Source organism: Microcebus murinus, chromosome 16 (genome assembly GCF_040939455.1).
Source record: "Microcebus murinus isolate Inina chromosome 16, M.murinus_Inina_mat1.0, whole genome shotgun sequence".
Taxonomy (NCBI): Eukaryota; Metazoa; Chordata; class Mammalia; order Primates; family Cheirogaleidae; genus Microcebus; species Microcebus murinus.
This window is the reverse complement of record NC_134119.1, coordinates 10,622,026-10,649,847: the sequence shown is the minus strand read 5'-3', so window position 1 is coordinate 10,649,847 and position 27,822 is coordinate 10,622,026. Positions and strand designations below refer to the sequence as shown.

The 27,822-nt window shown below is 52.0% G+C and overlaps 2 protein-coding genes across 3 annotated transcripts in view; one reads left to right on the top strand and one right to left on the bottom strand.

The window, feature by feature from the left end:
- PTPN1 (protein tyrosine phosphatase non-receptor type 1) overlaps positions 1–15,521 on the top strand; it is a 68,935-nt gene extending 53,414 nt beyond the window's left edge. The window contains exons 5-10 of the mRNA XM_012766147.2: positions 6,268–6,405; positions 9,371–9,580; positions 10,013–10,174; positions 10,545–10,768; positions 12,064–12,259; positions 13,486–15,521. Coding sequence (XP_012621601.1) covers positions 6,268–6,405; positions 9,371–9,580; positions 10,013–10,174; positions 10,545–10,768; positions 12,064–12,259; positions 13,486–13,509 — 954 coding nt within the window. The 3' untranslated portion in view covers positions 13,510–15,521. The remainder of the gene's footprint in view (positions 1–6,267; positions 6,406–9,370; positions 9,581–10,012; positions 10,175–10,544; positions 10,769–12,063; positions 12,260–13,485) is intronic.
- A 969-nt stretch (positions 15,522–16,490) lies between these two features.
- The window catches only part of RIPOR3 (RIPOR family member 3), a 73,508-nt gene continuing 62,176 nt past the window's right edge, over positions 16,491–27,822 (bottom strand). The window contains exons 14-22 of one of the 2 annotated variants that reach the window (XM_012766168.3): positions 26,186–26,316; positions 24,804–24,927; positions 24,095–24,230; positions 23,465–23,626; positions 22,665–22,826; positions 21,995–22,197; positions 19,521–19,604; positions 18,081–18,171; positions 16,491–17,620 (exon numbers count right to left, since the gene is read on the bottom strand). In XM_012766168.3, coding sequence (XP_012621622.3) covers positions 17,520–17,620; positions 18,081–18,171; positions 19,521–19,604; positions 21,995–22,197; positions 22,665–22,826; positions 23,465–23,626; positions 24,095–24,230; positions 24,804–24,927; positions 26,186–26,316 — 1,194 coding nt within the window. In that variant the 3' untranslated portion in view covers positions 16,491–17,519. Of the gene's footprint in view, positions 17,621–17,756; positions 18,172–19,520; positions 19,605–21,994; positions 22,198–22,664; positions 22,827–23,464; positions 23,627–24,094; positions 24,231–24,803; positions 24,928–26,185; positions 26,317–27,822 lie in introns of those variants that run through there. The other variant, XM_020281962.2, reaches the window with a different exon arrangement.

Genomic DNA, 27,822 nt, shown 5'->3' with positions numbered 1-27,822 from the left:
GTACCATTTCGTCTAAGTTTCTTTATTTTCTTTATTGCTTTCATATTTTCCTTAATATCATTTTTATTTTTAAAAAAGAGGTGCTATATAAACAAGTGTGTTGTAAACAAGTCAATTAAGTGAATAAAAGAGGGGAAGTAAAATTGCCCTTGACTCCTCCCCACGCCATTGGTCGTCTCTGCAGAATGTGACGTATGTGTTTTCCTCCCACCTGTGGTTCCTGTGCTGCTGCTGTTTCATTATGGACTTGGGTAAACCTAGTTTTGCTTTGAAAAGCAAATTTTTGGTGTATCTTCATCATTTCTGGTTTTTTGGCTGGTAAAAGTGTGCCTCCTTGAGCCACCCATGCTGAGCTGTGGGAGCAGCTGGGCCGTGGATGAAAGTGCCTCCATGGGCCACCTAGTCCCACGTCCTCAAAGCAGACACGGTCTGCTTGTGTGCCTGCTTCGGGATTTGTTGCATTCTGCCTTCTTTGCTGCTCTTAAAACATCCCTTGGCATAGTATGTGGACGCAAGGTGTATGTTCTGGGCAGGCTACCACCCCTCACACCTCTGTGCCTTTAGCCACCCCCACCTCTCAGTGTCTCCCCTCAGTCTATTCTGCACCATGCTTCAAGCATGATCTTTGTCCCTCAAGTCTGACCTTAGCTCTTCCTAGCCTGAAACCCTTCTGTGGCTCGTCTTGCCTCATAGGACAGTACATAACGTGGCTCACAGCACCCTGCGTATTTGGCCTAGTTCCCTGGACCCGGGTGTCCCCTCACTGCACACTCCAGCCAGGAGAAACGGTCTCTTTTTAGTTGCTTACCACGTGCTCGGGCTGAGGAATTGCAGTGCCCACGCTTGTCCCACTCCCAGGCAGCCTCAGTGTCTGCCCGTAGCTCAGCCCCAGCCTGCACTGTCCCATGCTCTCCTTGCTGTTGGGATTGCCTTCTTCTCAACAGCCTCTCTCCTGCGTTGGATTATATGTGTGCAGGTTCTCCTCCCCTTCCCTCCCCTCGTACCTCCCCAGCCCTGCCCCCACTTCTGGGGCTCCCCAGCCTCGGGCTCGTGACCTGAGGAGAAGATGAGCTGAGGATTGTGGAGACTGATCGAAATGTGTGGCCCAGGAACAGAGAACTGGGTGTCCCCAGGCCTTGCCAGGTCTGGACGCAGCTGGGGCACCACTCACAGCTGTCCTGGCCACCTCGGGTCACAGACGTGGCTTGCCAGAAGAACATGAGGGCTCGAGAGAAGCCACCCCTCCAAAGAAAGCACAGTCATGGCCCTAGAGCATAAAAAATACAAGTGTAAAGTAACACATCAAAGGAAGCTTCAGCAGTGAAAACTTGAAGCATTAACCACAAAGCCTTTTCCCTCCCCACACACAAAAAGAAACAGTATTAGTTACTCACATAAAATATTCCTCTATATTTTAGCACATGTTAAATGTGCTGTCCTCTATAGACAGCACATATTTAAAATCATTGGGTTTTGGGATTTTTTTTTTTTTTTTTTGCCTCTGCCCACTTTTTTTAAATGCAAGTATGTATTTGCTCAACAATAACAGATAAGGAGTGTTCAGTTGCTGAAATTATGCATCTTATCTTAGAAAATAACTTTTTCAGTGAAAGTGGTTTTTATTTTTTTCTTTCTGCTTCAGTGGTTTGATTGGTAAAATGTGAAGTTACAAATTTGAAGCAAATCACCACCCTTCACCACTCTTGTCAGCAATTTTGAATAAAGAAACAAAACATTAGGTTCCCACAACACACACTCTCGGCAAGGGAAGCGGACACGCGGTGGCCTGTGGACGGGCTCGGTGCGGCTCAGGACAGGTGCGGGCCCGACCTTGGCGCTGCTGACGTTTGGGCCGGGTCACTTTCTGCCAGAGAGGGGGGTTTTGCTGTACTGTGCTTTTTAAATTTTTTTAATATATATAGAGGCTCAGCAGCATCTCCAAGTCCAGCAGCACCCCTACCCTAGATGAGGCAGTCAGACGTGTCTCCATGTCTGGACTCCAGATTTTATCCAGTGTCCCCTGGCAGGCAGCGTTGCCCCTGGTTGGGATGCACTGGTCTAATTTGATATTGAGGGCTAGAAATTTTATTTTTTGTTTTTTTTTTTTTTTTTTTTTTTGAGACAGAGTCTCACTTTGTTGCCCAGGCTAGAGTGAGTGCCGTGGCGTCAGCCTGGCTCACAGCAACCTCAATCTCCGGGGCTCAGCGATCCTACTGCCTCAGCCTCCCGAGTAGCTGGGACTACAGGCATGCGCCACCATGCCCGGCTAATTTTTTGTATATATATTTTTAGTTGGTCAATTAATTTATTTCTATTTTTGGTAGAGACAGGGTCTCGCTCAGGCTGGTTTCGAACTCCTGACCTCGAGCAATCCGCCCGCCTCGGCCTCCCAAAGTGCTAGGATTACAGGCGTGAGCCACCGCGCCCGGCCTTTTTGTTTTTTTTTTGAGACAGAGTCTCACTCTGTTGCCCGGTCTAGAGTGCCGTGGCGTCAGTCTAGCTCACAGCAACCTCAAACTCCTGGGCTCAAGCAATCCTTCTGCCTCAGCCTCCCGAGTAGCTGGGACTACAGGCATGTGCCACCATGCCCGGCTAATTTTTTCTATATATGTTTAGTTGGCCAGTTAATTTCTTTCTATTTTTAGTGGAGACGGGGTCTCACTCTTGCTCAGGCTGGTTTTGAACTCCTGACCTTGAGCGATTCTCCTGCCTCAGCCTTCCCAGAGTGCTAGGATTACAGGCTTGAGCCACCTCACCCGGCTTAAGGGCTAGAAATTTTAAATCAAGACATTTATTAAAAAATCATCAGGTAGCATTTGCTTTTTATTTCTCTCTTTGTTGCTAAAAGTTCTGGTAAAACCTCTGTGCTCTTAGTATATGGTTTGCCGTAGCAACTATTGTCATGTTCCAGCAAGGGCTGTGAACAGCCCTGTAGTTACACAGGCCCTGCTCTTAGTCGTCTCTCACCGAAGGCTGACCACAAATGGATCATAGATCCATCCAGGGCGACAGCCTTTCTCGTTCGATTACTGTGTTGACTATCAAAAAACATGGCTGGTTGGTTTTATTATAGTTTACTTTGAAAATGTGACAGTAGTCCCTGTTGGCCTCTTTACTCCATTCCACTCGGGGCTATTTGGGCATATAGATGTGTGAAAAGCAACGAATGGTTTGAGATTCTTAAAGTTCCACATCAACGTTGTCACTCCCATAGGGCTGGCTGGGAAAAGTCATGAGAAGTTACAGTGTCTTATTTGCTTAGCTGATCTAATTATAAACTATCCACACAGCCCGTGGTAAAACCAGCTTGTGGAGAGTTTTCATTTAATGCATATTTGTTTTTTGGTTTCCTTTCTTCAATAAACAGTGTAGGATGTTCCTTCTTATTTTTGGCAACCCTGCCTTTTACCTTTTGGGACCCCACGCTTCCTGGAAGCCAGTTATACAGAGGATGATTGTGTGTGTTAGACTGGGGTCATCAAAATGGCCAGCATTCTCATTGGTTCAATTTAAAAGCTGACTTTAGATATGTTGGTGTCGAGTGTGCATGTGTAAGAGGGTTGGGGTGGTTGCTTAGACTTGGGAGGGAAGCACGGCAGGTTTAATTTGCCGTTGCAGAGCACTGCCTGCATCTCTCCCGAAGTCCTTGCTGAACCACCTGTCTGCTTTCAGGCGCTTTCGTGCACAAGACACTGTGTTTTGTGTCAAGAGTACCTTAGTATTCATTCATCTCTCACACTCTGCTTCTGTAGTTATCTGTGTTAATCTTTCTTTGGGAAAACCAAATCCTCCATCACAGTCACTGTGGATGACTTTGAGAAGTGTTTCCTAAGACTGCCTAGCACTCAGTTTGGGAAAGCCCAAAGCACTGTCTCTGACATCTGCTTTCACAGTGAAATGGCAGCTGCAAGACATGCCAGTATGTTGGCACCACCACGTTCCTGTCTATGCCAACCCCAGATAAGACTCAGTTTGAACTTTGCTTTCTGATGCAAATCGATCTCCTTTTCAAGTCCATGTATATCAATATAAGAGGATAACTGGAAATGGGGGTTTTGTGTCTAATTTTTTATTTTATTTTCTATGTTTAAAACAAAAATTTCTACAGGAAATGACTGCAGAGCATAGCATGTTACCACAAATGTGTAAGTGTTCTTAAAAATAAATGCTGGGTGATTGACACTTAATTGTGTGACAGAATTCCTCAGTTGTAGAATTCCAAAGCCTTGATCTTTATCTAGATCATAGAGGTTTATTAGGCTTTATATTTGGTTTTAAAAGTGAATCTTTGCTGTAGGGAGGTGAGATTTAAGAGACACCTCTACCCTTCTGAGACAAGGAACACTGGCCTCTTCCTCGGTCGAGAGGGCCCCTCTGCGTTTCTGACCGCTGCCTCCTCTCTGCTCGCTGTGCTGAGTGCCTACGGCAGCACAGGTGGTCTGGAACCTACCAGCTTAGCCTCTTTCTTTCTGGAGTCTCGAGGCATCACAAGCTCTAATTAGTGGGTGCATGGGAATAAACACATCCTGTCACGATCTTCTGAGGTCTTGCCCTTGGCTGCCCCGCCCCCACCAACGCTGGCTGGGCAAGGGTCTTGCTATATGATTAATGCCTCTGTGTCCTGAGGGGCAGAATTACTTCGGCGCTGACCAACTGGCCCCACTCAAGGGCTTTGTCTCGGCCACTCATTGCCAATGTAGGCAGATAACATGGGCTAAGACTTTAAATAGGCCGTGCCTCCGCCCTTGAGGAAGCTCTGTTGGCTTCTGGTCTGCGGCCAGGAAGTCCGATGCTCTGCTGGCATCACAACCTGGTGTTTCTTAATTTACTTCTCTCACTTTTTGCTTTGGTTTTGTTTGGAAAGCAGCTTCCAGCTTCATTAGAGCAGAACCAATAGGCATTTATGGTTCTACCATCACCTTCCTCACTTGCCTCCCATCTCCTGGTTGCCCCACATGGCGCCACTGTTCCTGGGCCTGCCGCCAGAGCAGGCTGTGATCGGGTCTCCGCTGGCCCCTTCTCCAGGTGCTCTTCTGAGCCGGCCTTCTTTGCAGTCACTCCCTAGTCTGGGACATCCTAGTTGCCTTCAAAACCTGCTGCTTCCATAGAGCTTTCTCTGATCTCTCTTTACTGTAACCTGGGCTGGCCTGAAGCATTTCCCTCCCCTGGATTCCTGTGGCACATCCATAGTATTTCCCCTCAGCCCTTCCCACAGTCCTTGTCACTGCCAGGCACAACAATCTCTCTTGATGACAGAGGGCAGGCCCTGAAGTGGCTTCCTGCACCCACGTCATCCTTTGCCCCAGAGGAGGTATTGACTGAGTCAGTGCATGTGAACTACAAGTGTCATTTACCAAAGAGCTGTTTACACACTGACACTTGGTTTAACCGAATCGTAAGGTCTCTGAGGTTTCCTCTTCTAGGCACATGGTCAGTCCTTCTGGCTCATAGACCCGACAGCTTAGTCCCTGTCAACCTGCCATTTTTGTCCATAACATTCATCCACAAGCCAAAAGGTTTGAATAAGCAAAGTATGCCACTAAATTTGAGTCAATTTTTTTTCTTAGACTCCAAATGAAACCAAATCTTTATGACTTTGCTTGTTTTAAAGAAAACTTCACTGAGCTGCATTTAAATCGAGAATATCAAATAGTTTCTAAGATTATCAAAGTAGAGCATCAAAAATATTTTTCGGAACTGAACCAAACCTGACTGAAAGGGTGATTCCAAACTCTGAGGAGCCCTCTGCATGCCTTCTCCAAAAGTTAGTTTGCATTTGATTATAGCCCTTCAGCCTTTCCAAAGGGCTTCCCCTGCAGTCTCTTCCCGTCTTGTTTGCAGTTGCCTGTGAGTTTTCTTTGTAGGGCAAGACACCTGCACTCTGTGCCAGCAGCCCACTCAGGTCCTTGGTAATGTCTGAAATGGCTACATAGAGGAGTTTGTGAAAGGCAAAGCTGTTTGTGCAATCTGACTTCATAGATAGTGACAAAAGGGTCAGACCCCCGCAGCACCTCATTGCTTCGGATAACCAGGGGCTGCTGGGTTTGAAACTTTGAGTCCTGTCTGCACACCCAGTCCTGGACAGGATCTTCACAACCCCCACCCCCCATCTCCCGAGAGGCCGGCAGCTGCACTAGCCATGACTTCCATGTTCAGAAAACCTCAGGCCTTTGGGTTATCATGAAGCTCATAGAATGTACTCCACACTTCCTGCCATAGGTAAACAGTCAGTTGCTCACAATAATTCAATGTTATTTCCTCCCCTAGTTAAAATGCGCACAGTACTGGCCACAAAAAGAAGAAAGAGAAATGATGTTTGAAGACACAAATTTGAAATTAACATTGATCTCTGAAGACATCAAGTCCTATTATACAGTGCGGCAGTTAGAATTGGAAAACCTTACGGTGAGTGTGGCCTGCTTGCAGGTGTTTTGGTGGTCACTGGTTGAGGTGTCTCCTTCCTTGCATGATATTCCCTAACACCAAGGTTCCCACATCTTGAGCAAGATGTAGTTTAGGCTCACTCCCCTGCCCTCCCCTAAAAAAAAGGGAGAGGGGGAAAAAAAAAACAACAAAAGACTTTTGGGCACTGTGGTGAGTAGCGCTTACATATGTACCTGCCAAGTGACCGGGAGGGCAGAGGCCATAAGTGCCACCTTCTCCACAGAGCACTCTAAACTTTAACGCTAGTTAACACCAGTTCTTGGGGAAAGGGGAGTCTCTTACCTAAAAATGATCGATTCCTACCCATGCAATTGCAGAAGACTGAGCGGCAGCCTGCAAATTCACACCAGCAGGGCATTCTGGTGCCTTTGCGCTGCTCTGTCCCCTCATCTGTAGCGAGGGAGAAGGGCCCCCCAGGCTAATCACAGTCTCTTAGCCAGTGGGAGCTTTCTAGGTGAAGGCTTGGGTTTATTTATTGTGGGAGGAACTTATAACATTAGCTGCTGGAGCTAAAAGATGGTCTTGGGACATGGTAAGGCACTGTGCTAGGCAGTACCACCTGCCCCTGGGGCTTGGGAATAATTCACTTGGAGCCTCCACTCGGTGCCTGAGGATGCCAGTAAACACAGTGGTCAGCCACTAGCCTCTGGAACCAAGCTGTCTGAGGTTGAATCCCAGCCCCAGTCCGTCAGTCTGTCGGGCTTGAGCAAGGGTCATTACCTCTCATGGTGTTTCAGTTTCCTCTTTTGTTCGACTCGGGTCTGTAAGAGTTCTGGGAGGTCCCGTATGAGAAGAGTTGGGCCAGTACCATGCTCAGGGCACTTGCTGAGAAAGGGGTAGTTGGTGCCGTGGGGGCATCACAGGGGCTTGTCTAGGGGAAGGCGGGGTGATGGGAGACCACTTGGAGTGGGGCTCCCAGGTAGTGTGGAAGGGTGAGACTCTGCTTCTGGGTTAATCCACGCCTTCATGCACTGCTTTATAGTCATCACGGCTCCTATTACTCAGTTCAGAGTTAGAAGTAAGATCTAGAACTTAGCGTAGGTTACCGGGAAGTAGAGGGAGGGGTTCAGGCTGCATGGCTTCTGAGGAATGCAGTGGTACAGCTGCTGTGACCGCTTTCTGCCCGCCTGGCGCTGGGGCCACCAGCCATGCCACAGCCACAGCCTCAGCCGTGTGGAGGCTCTGCGAGCGTGGCGGGCCGAGGCGCTCGCTGGGGGTTCTCAGGAATAACGCTGAATGTGCCTGGAGGATTATGTGGTAGACTTTTTAAAAGTCTTTTAAAAAGTGCTTAAAAGTGCTTTTTAGCACTTGCAAGCCTGAGATTAAGAGTGACTTCTGGTAAACTCTTGCTTGTTGAGGGAGACTGAATTTAAAGCACAAGAGCTTTGTGCTTTTTGCTTGGTAGAATGAATACAGCTCATAGGTTTTGATGTCAGGATCTGTTTGCTCCAACAGACTTTGTTTTTAAAAAGCCTTTTCTCAGCCATGGGCGTTATTTAAGTGCTTGTCTTTCCCCCTGAAATAGAAGAGATATTTCTTTCTTTTTAATGCCATTAAATGGAGATCTTTTTCCACAGAGGAAGAATGGAATTGCTTAGTGTGATTCTGTAAATCATCCTGAGGTGCAGACTATCCTGGCTCTGCAGAATATCCAGTGTAGTTGGTGGCTGAGGGTACATTGTATGGTGTGTTATGTGTTTTCGTTACAGTAGAGTTGGGTAGGTCACAGTAACTAGGCTGTGAGGGCAAGTTTGTATCTTTGCCCTTACATGCCTGGCACGGTGCTGTCACCTGGTTGGCATGTTGTGGACATTTGCCAAATGAAGGAAGACATTGTTTGTAAGCAGGTCTCTGGCCTGAAGCATTTCATCATCAGCTGCTCTCCAGGTGGCTTGGGGACTATTCTGGCACTGAGCAAGGAAGCCCTCAAGGCTGGCGTGGTTTTTGTCTGCAGCCTTCTTGCCGCACTTACGTCAGAGACTTGCGGTCCTGCGGCTCTTTCCCTCTCAGGGCCTTGCTGACCAGGGTCTCCATGTCCCACGTGCTCTGAGGTTGGTAAAGGCCTGGAGCACTCTCCCCTTGCTAGAATCCCCTTTGATCACGGCCACTGGAAGGCTTGGGGAAGGAACAGGGCTGGAAACAGTACCCAAGGCCATTCTTCCTTCTCCTTGGGGACAGAAAGTCTAGGGGAAGGTACATTTTGGGACAAGGGCTGAGGTCCTCCTCCAGAAGTATCTGCAGCAGGCCCTGAACATGGCTCTCCACCTGCGACCCTCAGCCTGTGCATCAGGAAAGTGGGAAGAACGGGAGCGCCTGCCTGCAGGGCTGGCGGGAGAATTCGGTGCCAGCATGCACACACACTTGGCTCTTCTGTCACGGCCTCCTCGAGACCGTCTCTTCAGGAGCTGGGTGTTGAGCCACACATTGTGGTCTTTGGAGACTGAGTTGGTTAATTTTTCTCTAAAATGACAATCCTCTGAAACTTCCACATAGTCTTGAAAAGCCCTGAGTTGCCCAGAGCTGGCGCCCTGTGCATGCGGGACTTCACTCTTTCACGGAAAGCTTTGCAAGGATCTGTGACAGGATTATCATGGGTGGCAGCGACTTTTGAGGCAGAGAGGAACCAGTTGTAACCATGTAGACTGTGGAAGTGATAGGGACATTGGAGAAAGGGGGAGGGGACAGTTCCATCCTGAGGGACAGTCCCTCAGGATGCAGGAGCACCCTGCAGGTTCCATGTTGAGCACAGGCCTGGCACCCAGTCCTTGGTGCTTGTTGACTGGGCACAGGACCCTGGGAGAAAATCTGAGAATGAACATTCCTCTTAGAGTTAGGTGAGTGGAAAGTCACTCTGTGTGTACTTGGAATCAATGACTTATGTACAGATGATTCTTTTAGAATCATCATAAGTATTTTTCTCTTTCAGATTCAAGAAACTCGAGAGATCTTACATTTCCACTATACCACATGGCCTGACTTTGGAGTCCCTGAATCACCAGCCTCGTTCCTGAACTTTCTGTTCAAAGTCCGAGAGTCGGGCTCACTTGGCCCGGATCATGGCCCCATTGTGGTGCACTGCAGCGCTGGCATCGGCAGATCAGGGACCTTCTGTCTGGCCGACACCTGCCTCTTGCTGGTAAGGAGGCCCTTGCAAGTGCCGGGGAAGAGCAGGGGATGCTTGTGAACTCCTGCCTTGGCCTGCCCTCAGCTCCTTTGGTACTGTCTCTGCAAGTGCATTTCCTTAGCTTTGACCTTCACTTTGTAACAGCCTCTCCTCTGTGAAAGGAGGTTTGTCCTAAATAGCTTTATTTGCAGGGATGCTCCTAATTTTAACATGGAATCCAGACAGAGCCAAAGAATCCTCTTCTGTCTAATTCTTAACTTTTTTAACCCCATGTTCAAATGGTCCCCATTTCATGCAGTTTCTCATATTTTCTAGAACTCCTCTGCCTCCCTGCTGTGGTTTTTCGCAAGTAGAAACTGGAGCACTCCTCTTCAGAAACATGGGAAGTCACGTTGCACTTGAAAGTTGGACCTGTATGAATTGTGTCTTTTCCTTGGCTTTCAGATGGACAAAAGGAAAGACCCTTCTTCTGTGGATATCAAGAAAGTGCTGTTGGAAATGAGGAAATTCCGGATGGGGCTGATTCAGACAGCGGACCAGCTGCGCTTCTCCTACCTAGCTGTGATCGAAGGTGCCAAGTTCATCATGGGAGACTCTTCCGTGCAGGTCAGCATTTTGCTTCAATCCAAATGTGATGGTTTTAAGTTTTTGTCTTTGAAGGTGGCTGTCAGGTGTAAGAGTTCAGACACTGTCAGATGTCAGGAAATAGGTGTCCTTCATGTTTAAAATAGCTAGAAAGTTGTTGAAGTGCTCACCATGTTCCAATTTCTGCCTCTGAAGTGCTCACATAGAGAGTGTTGATAGGAAGAATAGGATATTTTCAAAAAATCTCATCTTCCAAGGATGTAGCTAGAGCCCCAGGAAGCCGAGAGCCCCTTGCCAAGCCTTCACCTCTGCTTACTAAAAGGAGAGTGGCTTTCCTGCAAATCAGCCAGGAGTGAACACTTATAGGACTTCCTCTTGCTGCTCTTTCAAGGATCAGTGGAAGGAGCTCTCCCACGAGGACCTGGAGCCCCCACCCGAGCATATCCCCCCACCTCCACGGCCACCCAAACGCGTTCTGGAGCCACATAATGGGAAATGCAAGGAATTCTTCCCAAACCACCAGTGGGTAAAGGATGAGACTGAGGAGGATAAAGACCACTCCATCAAGGAAGAGAAAACCAGAAGCCCCTTAAATGTCCCCTACAGCACGGAGAGGTAATATGAGAGGGTCCCATCTTATGGGGGTGAGGGGAAATGACACATGCTGGTATTGAACTCCTATGGGTACAGCCTCCCCTTCGCAGCAGAGTGTCCACATGCTTGGAAAGTGGGGCTCGTGCACTGCACCTGCTCCTGTCTGGGCTATAGGAGGCCTGGTTCTGGGCACAGTGTGGCCCTGGGAAGTGAATGGCTTTGGTAGGGTTCTAGCTCCACCTTGTGGTGCTTGTTGGAATGGGGGGCTTGGTGCAGCTGACTCAGGTGTTTCTGCCCATGGCAGTACCTTCCCCAGGCCTCTACTGGTCCTGAAATTTGATGTCCAGGTTTACCGTATACTTTCAGTCCCCACAGTGGTCCTTTGAGGAACTTAACCTTTTTATGTAGTCTTGATTAAAGTAATTGCCATCTTCCTTGAGATTTGATGAACATTGAGTACCTATTGATGGACATGGAATGCTGCTATAACTAGAACGTGTCCCTGGCCTGTTCTAGCCCACATTGTTGGGAAAGAGGCAGACCCCTAGTATATGGTGCTGGGAGCCCGTGGACAGTGTGACATGGTAGAGGTACATGCTGAGGTGGTCAAGGAAGGCTGCCTGCAGGAGGTGGCACTGCATGGAAGCTTACAGAATAAGTAGGAGTTAGCCCATGCCTGAGACTGCTGGTGGCAGTGCCCTTGGTACCTCCTTTTTGGAGGAAAGTTTTAAGATGCGGGCACACTTTTACCCAGCAGTGTACATCCAGAAATTTAACCTGCAGCAGTTCTCAAACAAGTGTGTAAAGACATGTATATGTGGTTGTATTTATTGTAGCACTGTTTATAATAGTGAAAAATTAGAGATGAGCCAATGATATATTCAGGGATTAGATAAACTATGCTTCTTCCCTGTGTTGGGATATCCTGTAGCTCTTAAAGAATAAGATCTGGGTGTCCCGATGCGGCCAGACATTGGAGCTGCAGTGCGTGAGAAGGCAAGTTACACAACAGTGTATACACCATGGTCCTCCGGCTGAATTGACCCTCACAATGGCACCTTGTGGACCTACCCTGGGTGTGGGTGCTGCCTGAAGTACCTGGGGGTGGGTGGGTGACATATGGACTTGAGGCTGATTTGGCTTGGCCTGGTAGTCCTTCCAGGCAGAGGGGGCTGACTGGCTGGCATGGGTTAACATCACCCAGCTCTGTCTACACTTGGCTCGTTTTATCATAGATTTTGTCCCATAATAATAGTGTCCTTGCCATCCATCTTCCCCACAGTAAGTAACCCATCTCTGCCCCTCTGATTCCTCAGCACGAGTCAAGACACTGAAGTTAGAAGTCGGGTCGTGGCGGGGAGCCTGCGAGGTGTCCAGGACGCCTTCCCTGCCAAGGGGGAGCCATCGCCACCCAAGGAGGAGAAGGACCACACTCTGACTCACTGGAAGCCCTTCCTGGTCAACATGTGCATGGCCACGGTCCTCACGGCCGGCGCATACCTCTGCTACAGGGTATGTTTTCACTGACAGCCGTGCTGGCGAGACGCGCGTGTGCAGGAGGCACTGGCCGCCAGCCCGGCGTTAGCATTCGGTTCTGTGGAACGTCTGAGCCAGTCTCAGAAGAAACAGATCAAAGGTTTTTAAAGTCTGGAACTGTGGAAGGGCTAACAGAATTAAGGATTGATGCACTGGGGTTTTAAGGAGCCCTGTGGTCCCAAGAATATAATAAGAGTCTACTCTCAGGGCCTTAACCTATTCAGGAGTAAGTAGAGAAAATGCCAAATATGTCTCTCTTTTTCTTTTTGTTCATTTGTTTTTGAAAAAAAAAATAGAATTACAACACATTGTTGTTTTTAACCTTTATAAAAAAGCAGCTTTTTGTTATTTTGTTATGGAACAAAACAAACTAGGTACTTATGAAACTTTCTTGTACCCTTAGGTGATATGATCAGATATACAATTTATATTTGATTTCCCAGGGAAAGAATTCCAAACTTTTACGAATGTAAACTCCCTTAGAGAAGAGGGTTAGGACACTGTCGTGCCCAGTGTGCACACTGGGCTTGGACAGTGTCTTCGAGCTTTCCCACTTTGAGAAGAAAACCAACAAAAGGCCATCTCTAGAAAACAAAACCCGGCTTCTGCTTTTGCTCAGGGTGTCCCCGCTGGTTTTCCATTGTTCATTTCTCCATCATTCCTCCTCGTGACAGCCATCTTGCTCATGTACCGGCCCTCGTCACCCCATCCCCATAAGTGGGTTTCCTCGAGGCCCTGCCTCAGGGTCAGAGTTCACCCCAGGGTGGCCACCAGCACTGCACCCGCTGCTGGTCCAGAGGAGTGGGTTGCACTTCACCTGGAGAATGGGCGCCATTTCAGCAGGAATCCGCGCGCTAGACGTGCGTTGCTGTTAAAGTAAGGCGAAGGGAGGAGTAGCCTCAGAACTCCGGTCATGGAAATCCCCTTACAAGACTTTTTTCATCGTTTTAAATGTTTTGCCTCTTTCCAGGTGACCATCTTTGAGTACAGGAGATGGTTTTGCAAAATGCAAACAATTTTTTCCTTAGTGATTTTTGGGGAGGGGGATTGTTTAAAAAAAAAACACCAAACCCCTTTGGCTGCTTCGCTGGTGGCTCCCTCAGAGGTTGCAGTCGCCGGGGGGTGTGGCCAAGGTCGTGCACGAGTCGGCAGCTCTGCGGGTGCAGCACTGGGCTCATCTGAAATGTTTGGTTTCATTCCAGTTCCTGTTCAACAGCAACACATAGCCTGACCCTCCTCACTCCACCTCCACCCACTGTCCGCCTCCGCCCGCAGAGCCCGCGCCCGACTAGCAGGCAGGCTGCGGCAGGTAAGGGCCGCCGGACAGCGCGGAGCCCGGCCCCGGACAGACGTTGGTTCTGCACTAAGACCCCCCTCCCCGGCTGTGTCTCTCCCCCTCATCCTTTTACTTACCCCCTTCCCTTTCCTTCCTTCGAGTTCCAAATCCACAAGCCATTTTTGGAGGAGAGCAAAGGAGAGTACAGTGCTGGTGGCACAGAGGAGAGGTGGCCTACGCCAGTCTCGGGGCTCACCCCACCCAAGTACGCCCTCTTGGTGCATCCCAGCACGTCCCGGGGCGGCACACCGACACCGCCCTGCCCCGGCCTCCGTGGAGAGTGCGTGTAGTAAGCCTCTCCACTCCATATTTATTTTTTAAGTTTTTTTTCCCCCAAAGGTGTCCATAGGGCACCAGCATTTTCTTAAACCAATAATGTATTAAAATTTTTTGATGTCAGCCTTGCATCAAGGGCTTTATCAAAAAGTACAATAATAAATCCTCAGGTAGTACTGGGAACGTAGGACTGTGCCACGAGCCTGCTGCGTCAGACCAGTACTGGGAAAGAGGACGGTTGTAAGCAGTCGTTATTTAGTGGTATTGTGGGTAACGTGAGAAGATAGACAGTGGTATAATATATAATGAACACTTGGCTATTTAATAAGATACATGATGTGAGATTACTTTGTCCCCATTATCCTCCCCTAGTACCTTGTTCTCAATCACTGCTTTCCCCGTGTGTATTAGAATGCATGTAAGGTCTTCTCGTGTCCTGATGAAATACCATGTGCTTGAAATGAGAAACTTTGGTTTCTGCTTACTAATGTGCCCATGTCCAAGTCCAGCCTGCCTTTGCATGATCTGATCATTACACGGCTGTGGTTCCTTAGGCTGTTGCTGAAGTAATCGCCATTCAGCAATGGAGTGATGTTTTCCAGTAACAGATACTTGCCTAATTCCTGGCATGACACTCTGGTGACTTCCTGGTGAGGCCTGGCCTGGTGCAGCCGGGTCTCACTGCAACTCAGACATTCCAAGGGTTTCGGAAGCCATATTCACACCCCACGCTCTGGACGTTTAGACAAGCAGGGACCCCCCACTTTGGGATCAGCCTCCACTATTCCAAGTTCACACTGTCCTTGAGCAGACCGTGATTTGGAAGCCACACTTCTTGAAACAGCCTGAGTGACAGTCCCTTAGAGTCAGCCTGCTGCCGTCTCCGTCCAAGTTCGCCTTGCTGAGAGAGGTGCGTCTGCCCCTACCTTGAACCCTGTGGGGACTGATGGTGCTCACGACTCTTCCTTCGAGGGGAACTTAAGCCCTCCACGTCAAGTGGCTTTTTTAACAAGAACAAAAAGGCAGCTGTAGCTCCCGAGCTGCTCTCTTGCCAGCATTTTCACATTTTGCCTTTCACGTGGGAGAAGCCAGAACAGAGATTCTGTGGCGGGAACACTTGCAGCGCCGCCCCACGGAGCCTTGGTGAGGTGTGGACAGGGCTTAGGTGCCAGGCTGTAGCATTTTTGAGTTGGGCTTTTTTTTTTTTTTTAAGTCTTGTATATGTACGTAGTAGTTTGGGTGTGTATATATAGTAGCATCAAAATGGATATACTGGTTTAACCGCCTACTTGGAGAGCGGATGGCTCTCCACCTTGTTACACATATGTTAGAGAGGTAGCGAGCTGCTCTGCTATATGCCTTAAGCCAATATTTACTCATCGGGTCATTATTTTTTACAATGGCCACGGAATAAACCATTTTTACAAAAATAAAGTGAGGTGTTTTGGTATAATACCTTTTCAGGTGTGTGTATACAAGGGTGCATGACTGGGTGGGTGGGGGGCGTGCCTCAGGGTCTTCTGTGACCTCACAGAACTGTCAAACTGTACAGTTTTCCAACTTGCCATATAAGCGATGGGTTTGCAGTTTAGTTGCAACAATAAAATTTTTTCTAAAGAACATGGATTTGGGGTGCTTCCCATTTCTTTGCTTAATGACCCTAAGCCAGGATGGGTGTCCCTGCTGTTGTTTCCACCCCTGCTGATGGGAAACAGATGTTGTCGATCCAGTGGGGCTACAGCTGTGAGTGCGCCGAGCTGGGAGAGCTTTCCCTTGCTAGGGCGCTTAACACTCAGGCCTCAGCTTCCAAAAACCCACCCTTCGCATGCATAGGGCCCTCGGATTAACAAACTTGAAGTTGTTTGAAGAACTGTTCTAACCTCAAAACCGTGTCCCTTAGCCTATTGCCTGTAAGAGACACAATGGTTGCCACATCTCAGTATGTCTGTAAGGTCATATTTGATGTAGAATTGACTTAGAAATAATATAAATAGTATAGTCTCTTGTATACAAAATTAAACAATGTAAATTACCCCAAAGTGATTTTTTGACTTTTTGTTTTGAATTTCACACTTGCAAAATGTCACAAAAATAGTACAAAAGATTCTCATATAGGGTTCAAGGTTTCATAACCATTTCAAAGCCAGCCTCCCAGCTGGGCCCAGGGGACTGGGAGACAAGTGACAAGTACAGGTTTTAGTCACGTGGCTCCAGAGTACCCACAGGGGCCTGGAGGGCAGTGCTGCTTTACTGTCCCACCTCAGTGCTTCACATACAATCAAATGGCATCTAAGCTTTCAAGAAGAGGGAGAATGCCTCGTAAAACAATTGACTAGACTCACCGCTTTGGCCTTCGCCCCATCCGATTCCTCTTAAAGGCCAGGCTGCAAGGCACCCGCACAGCAGCGGGCGTGCTGGGAGCCTTCGAGAGCACATGGAAAACCCAGGGCAGCGTGCAGGGAGTGCACCGCCCGAGGCCACACTCCTTAAGCGTCCTCACACAGCTCCAGTGGACAGAGCCCCACAGGACAGCAGCAGTGACTGTCCCCAGCCGGTTGTGTGGGGAAACAACCACTATCTACAGTTTGGAGGTAAAGTGAAACACCAGTTAAAATAGTTTAATTGAAATTTCGGAAAATCGAACATATGAACAAGGCAAATAAATACTAAGTTAACCAGAAAAGCACAAAATATATACAGGATGTTTAAATGAAAATGTTTAAGTTACAAAGTCTCTAATCCCACTTTTGATAGCGACATTCAAACTCCAGGTTCTCTCTCCATTGTTAACACAGACCTCTCAGGCCTGTGGTTTAACAGACTTAAATAGGGAAATAATTTTCTTTCTCTAAAGCAACATGTTCTTCGGTGAACTCTTCCTTCAGACGAGCGTATGACTCCTGGAGCGATCTATGCAGTAGGCCCTACGGTGACTTGTTTCGCCATCTTGACATGCTTGGCCAAAGGGAATGGTTTACTGCCGCGATGCTCAGAGCTCTGCGGCTGGTGAACACGGCGAGTAAGGCCCACGCGCAGCCAGCTGCTGGCCCAGCTCCACCGGCATCCAGGCTGCAGCTCAGGTTAAGAGCGTGGGTTGTGGAAACCCTGGCTTTGAGCCCGCCCACCTTCCCCAGCTTGCCGAGGTGGCGGCTGCTGCTGAGATGACTGGAGCCCACCACAGTCTTTCAGTAGCAGGCCTGGCCTAGCGGCTTCCTCTGTCCCAGTGCTGATTGAACCAGAAGTGCTGAGCCAGCTGACACACAGGGACGCCTCCAGTGCCACATATTCAGCCTGGAGCCTTTTATTCAGGGGGCTCAACTTGCTCGGCCTTGGCCACTTTGTAGCGTGGCAGGCTGGTGCTGGGCTGCATCCTGGGGGAGGTCAGGTGGATGCTCAAAGCCAAAAGTCCAGCGCTCATCTGAGGCCGGACAGCCTTGGAAGTGCTGTGCACAGGCTTTGGCCTGGGGCCGGGGGAGCGGTCTGGAGCCCCGAGTGAGGCTCTGACCCTCCCGCCCTTCTGCAGGAGCGCGCGCAGCATCCCGGGCCCACAGCTCGGTCACTGCGTCCAGGCTGGGCAGCAACAAAAAACCAGGTGCCAGGTTGGAGCTCATCAGCCGAGGCGTTTTAAAATATTGTGATTTCAACATCTGCCTCCTGGCAGAAGACATCTCTTTGTTCTGAGCAAAGTTTGTCCATCTTCTCGAAAGCTAAGTGTCCTTTTTCACCTGAAACAGTAAGATGATCTGTCACTTGGGTGTCTCCCAACTAGGTGTTTCCTACTCTGGCAGGCCACGGTGGCCTCAGTGCTCACTGACGCCTGTGTCTCGGGTCTCGAAAGGGCCACACCAGGAGCATCTGTGGAGAGCCCACCCAGCGGCCCCGCCCTCCCTCTGCAACAGAGGCTGCTGAGTTGGAACGTGGCCGCTGACTTCCTTCACTAGGTTTCAGAGATTACTGAAGTTTAAGATGATAATGGAACACTTCCTGCCCCCTCAACTGTGAGGGAAACCTGCCTTGCCCAGCGTGCAGTGGCACGTGGAGGTTGATTCTGCACCGGGGCTGCTGACGGTGCCAGTCCCAGGCGCTGTTCTGTCTCTGTTGCGAGAGTTGGGAGTGGCCTCCCTCGCACACCTGGTCTAAGGGCCCTGGGAACCCCACTGCACACGACGTCCGACTCTACTTTACCGAACGACAGTGTGGTTTCCCGAGCTGCCGCTCGCACGTCCTCCAGCTCAGACTGGCACAGGCTGGCGATCTGATCGATGCTTTCAATGCCCTGTTTGAGTTCAGGAGCAAAAGGGTCCATTAGGCCCATGGGACGTTTTCAATAGCAGATAGAATCTACTTTTCTCAGCCCTGCAGGGCCAGCCTTAGGGCGGTCTCTGGGCCTTCTCAGCCCCTTTTCTTGCAGCTCCCAGGCTTCTTATGTGGCCTCAGGCTCAGGTTCATCAGAGGCACCACTGGACTTGGGAAGCATCTCACCTCTGCAGTCCTGACATCTGCTAGTGAGCCAGGCCTGGCATCATTGGCAGAGCCTGTCTTTATGGCTGCCTTCCAAAAGGAGCCTTTTCCTTCCGGCCCTTCCCACCTCCCCCACGCTCCAGGGCAGCCTGTGCCAGGAGGCTTCCATTCAGGCGGGCACGTCCAGGGGCTGCCCTCCTAGAGGCCAAGGACCACTGTGCCCTGCAGCGCCCTCTGCTGGCTCCCCACCCTCTTGCTGGTTTTCTGATTCTATCCAAGTGTGTCTCCCAGAATTTCCGAGTGAATGGGATGTGAGTTCAATCTGTACTGCACTATCTTTTGTATAGCAAATGGGAAATGTTTTAAAACAAGAATCCCAAATGCAGATGAGGTTGAAGTGGGCACCCTTCACATCTACGGGAGTGTAGGCGGGTGGGTTGGATCAGGAGTCTCAAAAAGTTCATATTCTCAGGCCTTTGGTAACAGTTGGGGAGGTTCCGTTGTAGCCCAAGGAACTGTCCAAAATAGCATGTGCTTTTAAAAAAGCTTTATGCACAAAGATGCTCATAATGACATTTATGATCAAAAAGGTAGACTTAAAAAATCCAGATTTCCTACAATGTGAGAATGGGTGAGCAGGCCAAATTATACACTGGATAGACCCTTCACGGGGAATTCTAAAGCGCTGCCAGTCTAACCCAGTCCTCATTTTGTTCACTGTTTCTAAACCAGATTTAATATGACCAACAATCTTAAATGTGTACACACCCTCAAACAAAAAAATATACCACTATGGTCTCTGCTGTGTACCTGGGTGAGGACTAACTTTCTTTTACATTTCTGTATTTCATACTTCTTTTTTTACAGTGAGCTAATTGTAGTTTGAAATTTTTTAGCTGTGAATTTTAAAGCTTGTCATTCAAGAGCTCAGAAGGAAATCCCTGGGCCCCCCGAGTGTTCACCCAGAGCAGATGCTAAGTGTCGTTGGGGTCCCTGGTGCCGGAGCTGAGGGCTGCTCCTCAGAAACCACTTGTTTAGGTGTTTTGCTGGCAGCGATTTTTCCCTTCTTTTGGTGCCAGTGGACTCGTGTTCAAGTTAACTAACGTTAACATTAACCACAAGCAGGTCCTCTGTCGGTCACTGTCGGGGAGACAGGACACTCACCTTCAGCTGCTTGAGCGCCAGGCACGCGGCCTGCTGGAGTTTGGGGTCGTCCTGGGTCAGGGCATCCGTGTAGAAGAGCAGCGCCTAGGAAGCGGGGTGGCCGTGAGGGGAGGGGTGGGCGGAGTGGCGCTGCGCCATCGTCCCGCGGCTGAGGCAAGGCAAACGCTGCCTACCCCGTGCTAGACAAGCTCGGGACGTGGGCTGTGAACCTTGGCACCAGCTGTACACAGTCGCGAGATCTATACCCTGGAGTTTCATTTATCCCTAAAAATTGATCCCTGAGCTGGTGGTAAGACGAAGAAAGCTCTTTTTGTCTAATAACGTTTCAGAAATACATTCTGAAACTGCTGCCTATAAAAGGCTACAGAGATATCGCATGTCCCCCAGGGGATGACAGAATCGGACGTATAGGGGTCGTCCTCGCAGGCCGAACACAGGCAGGGCTGCTGCCTCTTCCCTTCCAGTCACAGCTCTGACCCTGCCCTCTGAAGTCACACGGCCACGGCCAAGTCACTTCACCTCTCAGCCTAACTTGACTCAGCTGAAAACAAAGCTGCCACTTGCTTCACAGCTTGTTGCGAGGATTAGTGAGAAAGCGCGTGGGCTGCACCAGCCACAAGAGGGGCTGTGGCTCAGCTGTGAAGGGAGACCCCAGGAGGGGGCCACACCTTCAGCAACAAGGGTGACAAGGTGGAAGGGCCTGGTCACAGAGTCGGCTCCAAGGGACCTGTGCCCAGAGCCACACGAGAGTGGCTGCTCTTCCATCCGCAGGGGGCTCTTTCTGAAGAGAGCTGCCTGCATCGCGAAGACGGAGACTGACCCGACGTGGTGCACCCCACGCGGGGCACTGGGGAGACACGTGGGACACGGCAGCATGGCGGCTTCCCCGTGTCTGCCCGCCGTCTCCAACCCAAAGGCACCGGGGTTCGTCACAGCTCTGCTCCCTCCACTCCACCCCAGTCTGAGGCCACGTCTGTCACTTTCACAGTATTAAAAGGCACACACAATCTATACCCCCCAAAAAAACCTCCAAAATAAACCCGAATCCAGGGGAGCCTTTAAATCCAACTACTAATTTTCAGAAACTATAGAAGACAGAGAAACATGTTAAACTGCATATACTATCAGAAAAGTCTAGATATTATAGGACAACCCAGTATCTTTAAGAAATGAATTGCATTGAAACTCATTTTCAGGTCAAAAAAGAAAATACAAAAAAAGAAATGAATTTCAAGGGAAGAAAGATAGTAAACTTCAGAGTAAACGAAAATTGGAAGACATCAGTCAGTCAGTGTGTGTACCTTGTGTAGATCCCAGTTTAACAGAAAACCCAAATAAAACACCTCGGATACTTGAGACTTGGAAATTTGAACATTAGATACATTAAGGAATTAATGATTAATTTTTTAGATGTAATAGAATTATAGTTACTTTTTTTTTTTGAGACAGAGTCTCGCCCGCTCTGTCACCCAGGCTAGAGTGCCATGGTGTCAGCCTAGCTCACAGCAACTTCAAACTCGTGGGCTCAAGCAATCCTCCTGCCTCGGCCTCCTTGGTAGCTGGGACTACAGACACGTGTCACCAGGTGTGGCTAGTTTTTTTCTATTTTTAGTTGTTTGGCTAATTTCTTTCTATTTATAATAGAGACGGGGTCTCGCTCTTGCTCAGGCTGGTCTCAAACTCCTGAGCTCAAGTAATCCTGCCTCGGCCTCCCAGAGTGCTAGGATTACAGGCGTAAGCCACCACGCCTGGCCATAATTTTTGAAAGAAATCTTTTGACACATAAGTCAGATGTCTGGGATTGCTTCAAAATAATGGCATGGGGAGGGACAGGACGGGCCGTGGGTTGACAGTGGTTGGGCTTGGGTGACGGGTGCATGTGCATTCATTATATTCTATCTACTTTTGCATGTATCCCAAAGTCCAAGTAGAGTTAAAAACCACTACAAAGTAAACATGTGTTCCAAGAAGCACTGTTAGCAATGTAAGTGAAGAGTTCCTCTCCAGTTTGGAGCTGAGACAAAGGCTGCAGCCTCAGTGTCACCTTCCTGCCTCAGAGTCGGTTGCCTCAAACATACAATAGTCACAGGCCAAGAACCAAGAAGGCAAAGGAGTCTAGTCTGTTGGTTTGCAAATGAACTGAACACAATGAACAGTTGCCAGCTAGCCACAAACACTCATTGAAACTAAATGAAGATGACTGTCAAAATTAAGAAAAACATTTGACATGCAAGTGACATCTCAGAGGCCAAACGTATGTCACTAGAGAGAGAGGTGGTAGGCCTGCAGTGTCCACACGTGAGCCTCAGGTGGCCTGGCAACCCAAGCCCAGGCCCCTCTGCCGGAGTATCTCCCAGCCAGTGCAGCCCCGTTGCTCCCTCCTTTCTTTGTGCCTCTCTGTGACAGAGAACGCCTGCCTCCTCCCACTCACACCCCTGTAGCCAGGGGGCTGCCACCTGCCCCCAGCACTGTACCTTTTCCCGGAAGCTTCCGTTCCTGGCCGCGCCGGCCAGGCGAGCGCCGGCGGCCCTGCACACCCGCGGGGGCCCGTCCAGCTGGAGCAGCGCCCAGGCTCTCAAGGTCTGGGGCAGGGGCTGGAGCTGGCCCAGCCGCTTTCCCTGCAGCTTCCGCAACGCCTTGGCCTGCCCGGCACAGCGCAGGTCCTCGATGAGCGTCACTGGAAGACAGGGGAGGCATGGGCCCGGGTCCCCAGGCTGGAGCTGGGCAGTACAGCTGCAAGTCTGTGTGGCCCCTGCCGTTAGCCCAGAAGAGCAAAGCCCAGAGCGAACGGAGTGATCACCAAGGCCCAGTCTGGTTTTTTGACCTCCTGGAATGTCTGGGAAAGCTTTCTAGCAAGGGATCAAATACACCCTGAAAAGTCAAACCACAGCCCATACTTGAGGGGCTCCGGGCCAGCTGAGATCACCCTCCCACCCAGCTCTGACCTCTGTTCTGCGCTTTTTAAAGCTGCCTTCCCTTGGAGCTAACTTCACCCCACAGGCTGAATGTGGAATCGCATTAAACCTAGGTTCTCAACAAGACAGCTGGAGGGGAAGATGCAGGGTTCTGAGAAACTGGGATCAAGAGGGCTCCCTCCGCGGTAACCGTGTCACTTTGAGGGTACCTGCCACCACCCAGCCCTACCTTCCTTGGTGAGCTGGGCGAAGTGCTTCTCCAAGTCGGAGACGTTCTGCCTCTGCAGGTAGCTGTGAAACTGGAACCAGGTGACGGTCTGTTCTTCTGGGAGCCGGGCCCCGGGGAGCAGCCCGCCGCAGCTGAGCACCTGCTCCAGGAACCTGCGGCACACTGGCCAGAGGGGGAGAGCGTGAGGAGAAACCAAGACCTCGGCCCTGGAGCTTTGTGGCGGAGCATAGCTCTCCGGGGACACGTGAGTGGCTGTCCCCCACGGGCCGCCTGTGTCCACCAGGGAGGGGTGTGCTCCAGCTGGAGGCCGCAGGCCCAGGTCAGCTGGCGTCGGGTGCATCTCGGAGCCCTGGACCCGCGCCACGCCTGACCCGATCCCAGAGGCAGGGCCCGGGAATACACGTGTCCACTGTCACCCTTCACTCAACAGAGAAAAATGCCACAGCTCTGTGTTCTGGGGCAGGGTCCAGCCAATATTTCAAGATGTCCTTGTCAGGCCTTGCTGCCACCTTCCCGTAAGTCTCTCTCATCACCCCTTACAGGCCCTGGTGGGAGGCATGGAGTCTTCCCAGAAAGACGCCCAACCCGCGATGTGTGCGCATGCATTGGGTCCCACGGCTGCTCGTTAGTCCTCTGGGGAGGCCCTTTCTGTCCCCGGTAAAAGGAAGGTGACTAATCGGGCCAAGAACGTCCTCCCCTCGCTGCCGTGAGGACAGGGCTGGAGCGAGGCCTGTCGTGACAGTCCCAAAGGCCCAGGGCGGGGCGGGGCGGGGCGGGGCCAGGCCGGGGAGGGAAGCTACCTATCTCCAGTTGTCCCGGGTATTTCCCTCGGACTCTGTGCAGGAACGTTTTCTTGAGCTGGTCCAGTAGCGCCGTCGCGGGGCAGGACAGGACGCCGCCGGGCCCCGAGCACCCCCTCCAGAGCTGCAGGCACCCCCTCCTCCGCGTGGCCTGTGGAACGACTGAGCGCGCAGGGTCAGGGCCTGAGAGGCCGGGATGCGACGCGGGGCCCCGCCCTGCATGGGTCACTACCCGCCGTCCTCACAGCAGCCCCGAGCGGCCACTGTCACCAGCCTCCTCTTGACAAGGAACCCCGGCTTCTGGGAGGGGAGGTCCCGGGGCAGAGCGGGACGGGGTTCACAGCCCCTGCTCGCAGGTGCGTGCTCTGTGCCGTGCCCTGGCCTGGGAGCACCTCTCTCAGCCCCCGCAGGGCCTCCCCACCGCAGATGGGGAAGCTGAGGCTCAGAGCGGTGGGCCATTTGCCCAGAGTCACACAGCGGACTGAAGAGCAGGAGCTGGTGCCTCCCCCCCTAGCGTGCACCCGCCTCCGCCCCGGCTAACCGGTTATCGGGAAGGAGGCGGGTCCCCGCTCTGCTCCCCGTTACTTCCTGCCGCACAGGAGCAGCCCGTGGCCGGGGGGGTTTACTCACTCTCTTCAACCGATGCTGCCTTGCCGACCTCCTCAAAGTCAAGGACAGAAAGCGTCTCCAGAACCCGCGTCTGCTGCGCCACTTCCTCCAGGAGGCGCTCCCGCACCACCCGTGACAAATTAGGGGCCGCCAGTTTCTGGGGAGCAGCCCACAGTGCCCCGGGTTAGCGGGGAGCACGCCCTCCCAGGTCATTCGTCATGACTGTGGCTCCCTGCCCGATGCCCGTCCCTTCCGTCCCCGCGGCGGCTGTCGTCTGGGGCTTGCCCCTTCGCCAAGGTGGCTGAGCTGCCAGGGCCCACCGTGCCACTGTAGCGGGCCGGCCTGCTGAAAGTGGAGCCAACCCCCATTACAAAGCAGAACTGACAGGGACAGACCCAGTCCTGATGGCATTGGAGCCCCTGGATCCAGCTGGGCCTGAAGCCCATCTCTGAGCCTTTCAGTACCATGAGCCAATATGCCTTCCTTTTCGTTGAGCCAGTTTGCATTAGGGTAAGAGTAAGAGTCGCAGCCACAGCCTCTGTTCCAGGTTTGGGCTACGTAAGAGCCACCCGACTATTCACCCAGACCCTGGCCTGCACCTTCCACGGGGGAACAGCCTTGGTCTCACTGGCTCTCAGGGTGTGGCCTCACCCTCACTGCGCCTCTCGCCCCCTTCGACACGAGACTTTACAAAGGGGACTCGAGCCCCCAAGCCCAGCCCCTCAGCCACCTGCAGCAGAGCCTTGCAGACGTGGAGGTGGGCCACGAGCAGCACGTCCAGCTCAGGGGCGCCGGCTGTGACGTCCCTGGGTGACGCCTTCGGTGAGGGCGGTGGGGGCGGGGTCCTGTCCTTCCTGAGGTGGATCGAGAAGACCCGAGTGACCGTCCGGTCAGCAGGTCAGCGCCTCCGAGGGTGGAGGCAACCCCCTCCCCAGGGAGCTCTGGCCCGGGGAGGCCAACTCCAGGTCCCAGGCAGTTAAACCGAGGAGAAAGAGAGAGAAGGAAAAGGAGCAAAAGGCGGCCACGCCGAGAACGAGAGCGGGGGTGGCGTGGGCCCGCGGCCGGGGGTGGGCGCAGCTTCCCCGTAGCCGGTCCGGACTCAGAAGACTGAGGTTCAAACTAATCCCTGCTCTGTGGCTCTGGACAAGTCTGCCTCCCCAGCGGTCAGTTTACTCATCTGCAAAATGGGGCCAGGACGCCCAGGCTGTGCCCAGGAGGGCCACCTCTCTCTGTCCCCGCACGGTGGCGGCTGAGGGCTCGCAGCAATTCAGGAAAGGCGGAGGCGACGCTTGGATGAGGCTGGAGACAGCGTGCGCGCCCCGTGGGATCGAGAGAGACGGGAAGAGTAAGCAGTTTCGACTTTATGTTCCTCTCTGCTGCCGAGACTTGGGTACAGGAGGCGGCCTCGGGACTGGGCACGTGGGGCTGCCCAACCACCACGACGCTCGAGTCAGGCCAGGCAGTGGGACGGAGAGCGGAGCCCTGGGCACCAAGCGCCTTGGCGAGGTGGAGGCCAGAGAGCTTCCCCTGCGTACTCAGTTGGGGTTTTGTTTTTTCCTTCATTTCAGACAGGGTCTCACTCTGTCACCTAGGCGGGAGTGCAGTGGCTTAATCGTGGCTCACTGCAGCCTTGAACTCTTGGGCTCGAGAGATCCTCCTGCCTCAGCCTCCCAAGTAGCTGGGACTACAGGTGTGCCACCACGCCGGGCTGTTTTCCATTTTTTTATAGAGATTGTGACCACCCAGAGCAAGAGTGAGACCCTAACTCCTGGCCTCAAGCGATCCTCCTGCCTTGGCCCCCTAAAGTGCTAGGATTACAGGCGTGAGCCACCACACCCAGCCTTTGATCATTATTTTTTAAAATTAAAGAAAATAAAAGCCCATTCCTTGGAGCAGAAAGGAATCAGGCGGGGTTTCTCGTTTGCCCGGCGGTCGCCGAGGCTCTGAGCCGGGCAGTGGGCGTGCGGGCGAGTGCGGGGACCAGGGCACAAGGAACGATCAGCATAAGTAAGAGTTGGGAGACGGGACAAACAGACCAGGAGGCCAGCGGAAAGCACGGAGCTAAGGTGACGCAGAGGGGGTGCTGGTCACCGCTGGGAGGGGGCCACTCACCGGGGACCCTGGGACCCCCCGAACAGGGACAGCTGGTCCGCGGCGAAGTCGGCGCTGAGGAAGGCGAAGCTCTCCAGGACGCAGGCGGTCAGGCTCTCGGCCGACGCGTGCTCCCGCCGGGCTCCCCGCGGCTGCGGGCGGAGGGCCAGGCCTCAGGCAGTGCTGGGCCCAGGCCGGGACGCCGGCCGCAGCCCTCACCGAAGGCCTTGACGGCGCCACGGTCACAAGCCCCAGCCCCACGCCCCGTCCCTCGGCACACGCCCAGCCACTGTGCTGCCCCCTGCGGGCACAGGCACGGCGCTCCCCAGGGCCCCCCAGTGACCTGTGACAGGTGTGGAGCAAAGTCTCCAGGGAGACAGATCTGAAAAGCCTCCCCCGAGTCCCAGACACCTGTGGGGACAAGGCAAATGACAGGAACGTGGGAGCAGTCCAGGCAGGGCCCACGGAGGCAGGGAGACGTCTCCCCAAAGAAGTGGAGCCGCGCCGGCTCCAGCACTTGGGGACGCGGACCAGTGTGGCCCGGTGGCTCCGTTTTCTCAGAAAATCTAAGCCTCTGGAGTTTCATGGGAAACCTCCCCGTTTCTAAGTATGGACAAATTCCAAATTATTTTAAAAATCTGGTATAGGTTCAAACACTTCTTCGGGAGGCTCAAAAGCTCCCTGGGCAGCCTGTGGGTTCCGGGCTTCTCCCCGGGGCCGTGGAAGGAGAGACTGGGCGGCCACCCTCCGGGGCAGCGGAGGGGAGCGAGCCAGGGCCACTGCCAAGTCATTAGGGCCTCCGGTGGCAGCTGCCTCCCCGGAGGTGTCTGTCTTCTTGTCCCCAGCGCCTGGCCATCTCCAGGGCTGGTCCCCTGCACACCCGGGCATTGTCCCACACAAACTGCACCCAGGGGACAGCCCTGGCAGAGGCTACAAACCAACACGGGGATCCTCAAAGTGGAGCCCAAAGGGAAAACCTCGAGCAACAGAGAATCCTATGGCTAATCACAGAGATTTCACCTTCCGACAGAGCAAAACTGTATGTAAATATGCACATATATACACATCCATGCACACAGATGGTTGATTCCCATTGTTCAAGGCAATTTTGTCTTATAAAGTCACAGCAAAAACGTTAGGGAGTGCTGAACCGTTGCTCCTAAGGGAAGTACTGGGTTAGGTTCCTGCGAGCCCCTGGTCACACGGTTTTTATCAGCCCATCGGCATGATGAACCGTGTGTGCGTGTTTCTGTTTAAAGACACCTTATTGAAGAGATGTTGCGGGTTCGTTAACACGGAACTCGGGGCCACCAGACCACCACTCTGCCCGTCTGACACGCAGGCTTCCCCTGTAAGGCACGCCGCAGCCCTGCCGTCCTTAGCAACAGCAGCCTGCGCTACACTTGGCATTTCAACATTGACGCCGTCAACAGAAAGCACAAACGTCTGGAAAACGTGGCGCTAAGGAGACCCCGAGAAGGACACTTGTTGGCGGCACGAGAGCTGAAACAGAAGGGCGGAGCGTCCGTGCAGCCCCAGCTGGGACGTGCACATCGGCGACTCAGATGCTCTGCCATTCTGCAAGTCCCCAAAAGGGACTGTGGAAGTACCTCGAGTACCGATGTGGGGTCACAAATAAATTTTAGCAGGTAGGTGGA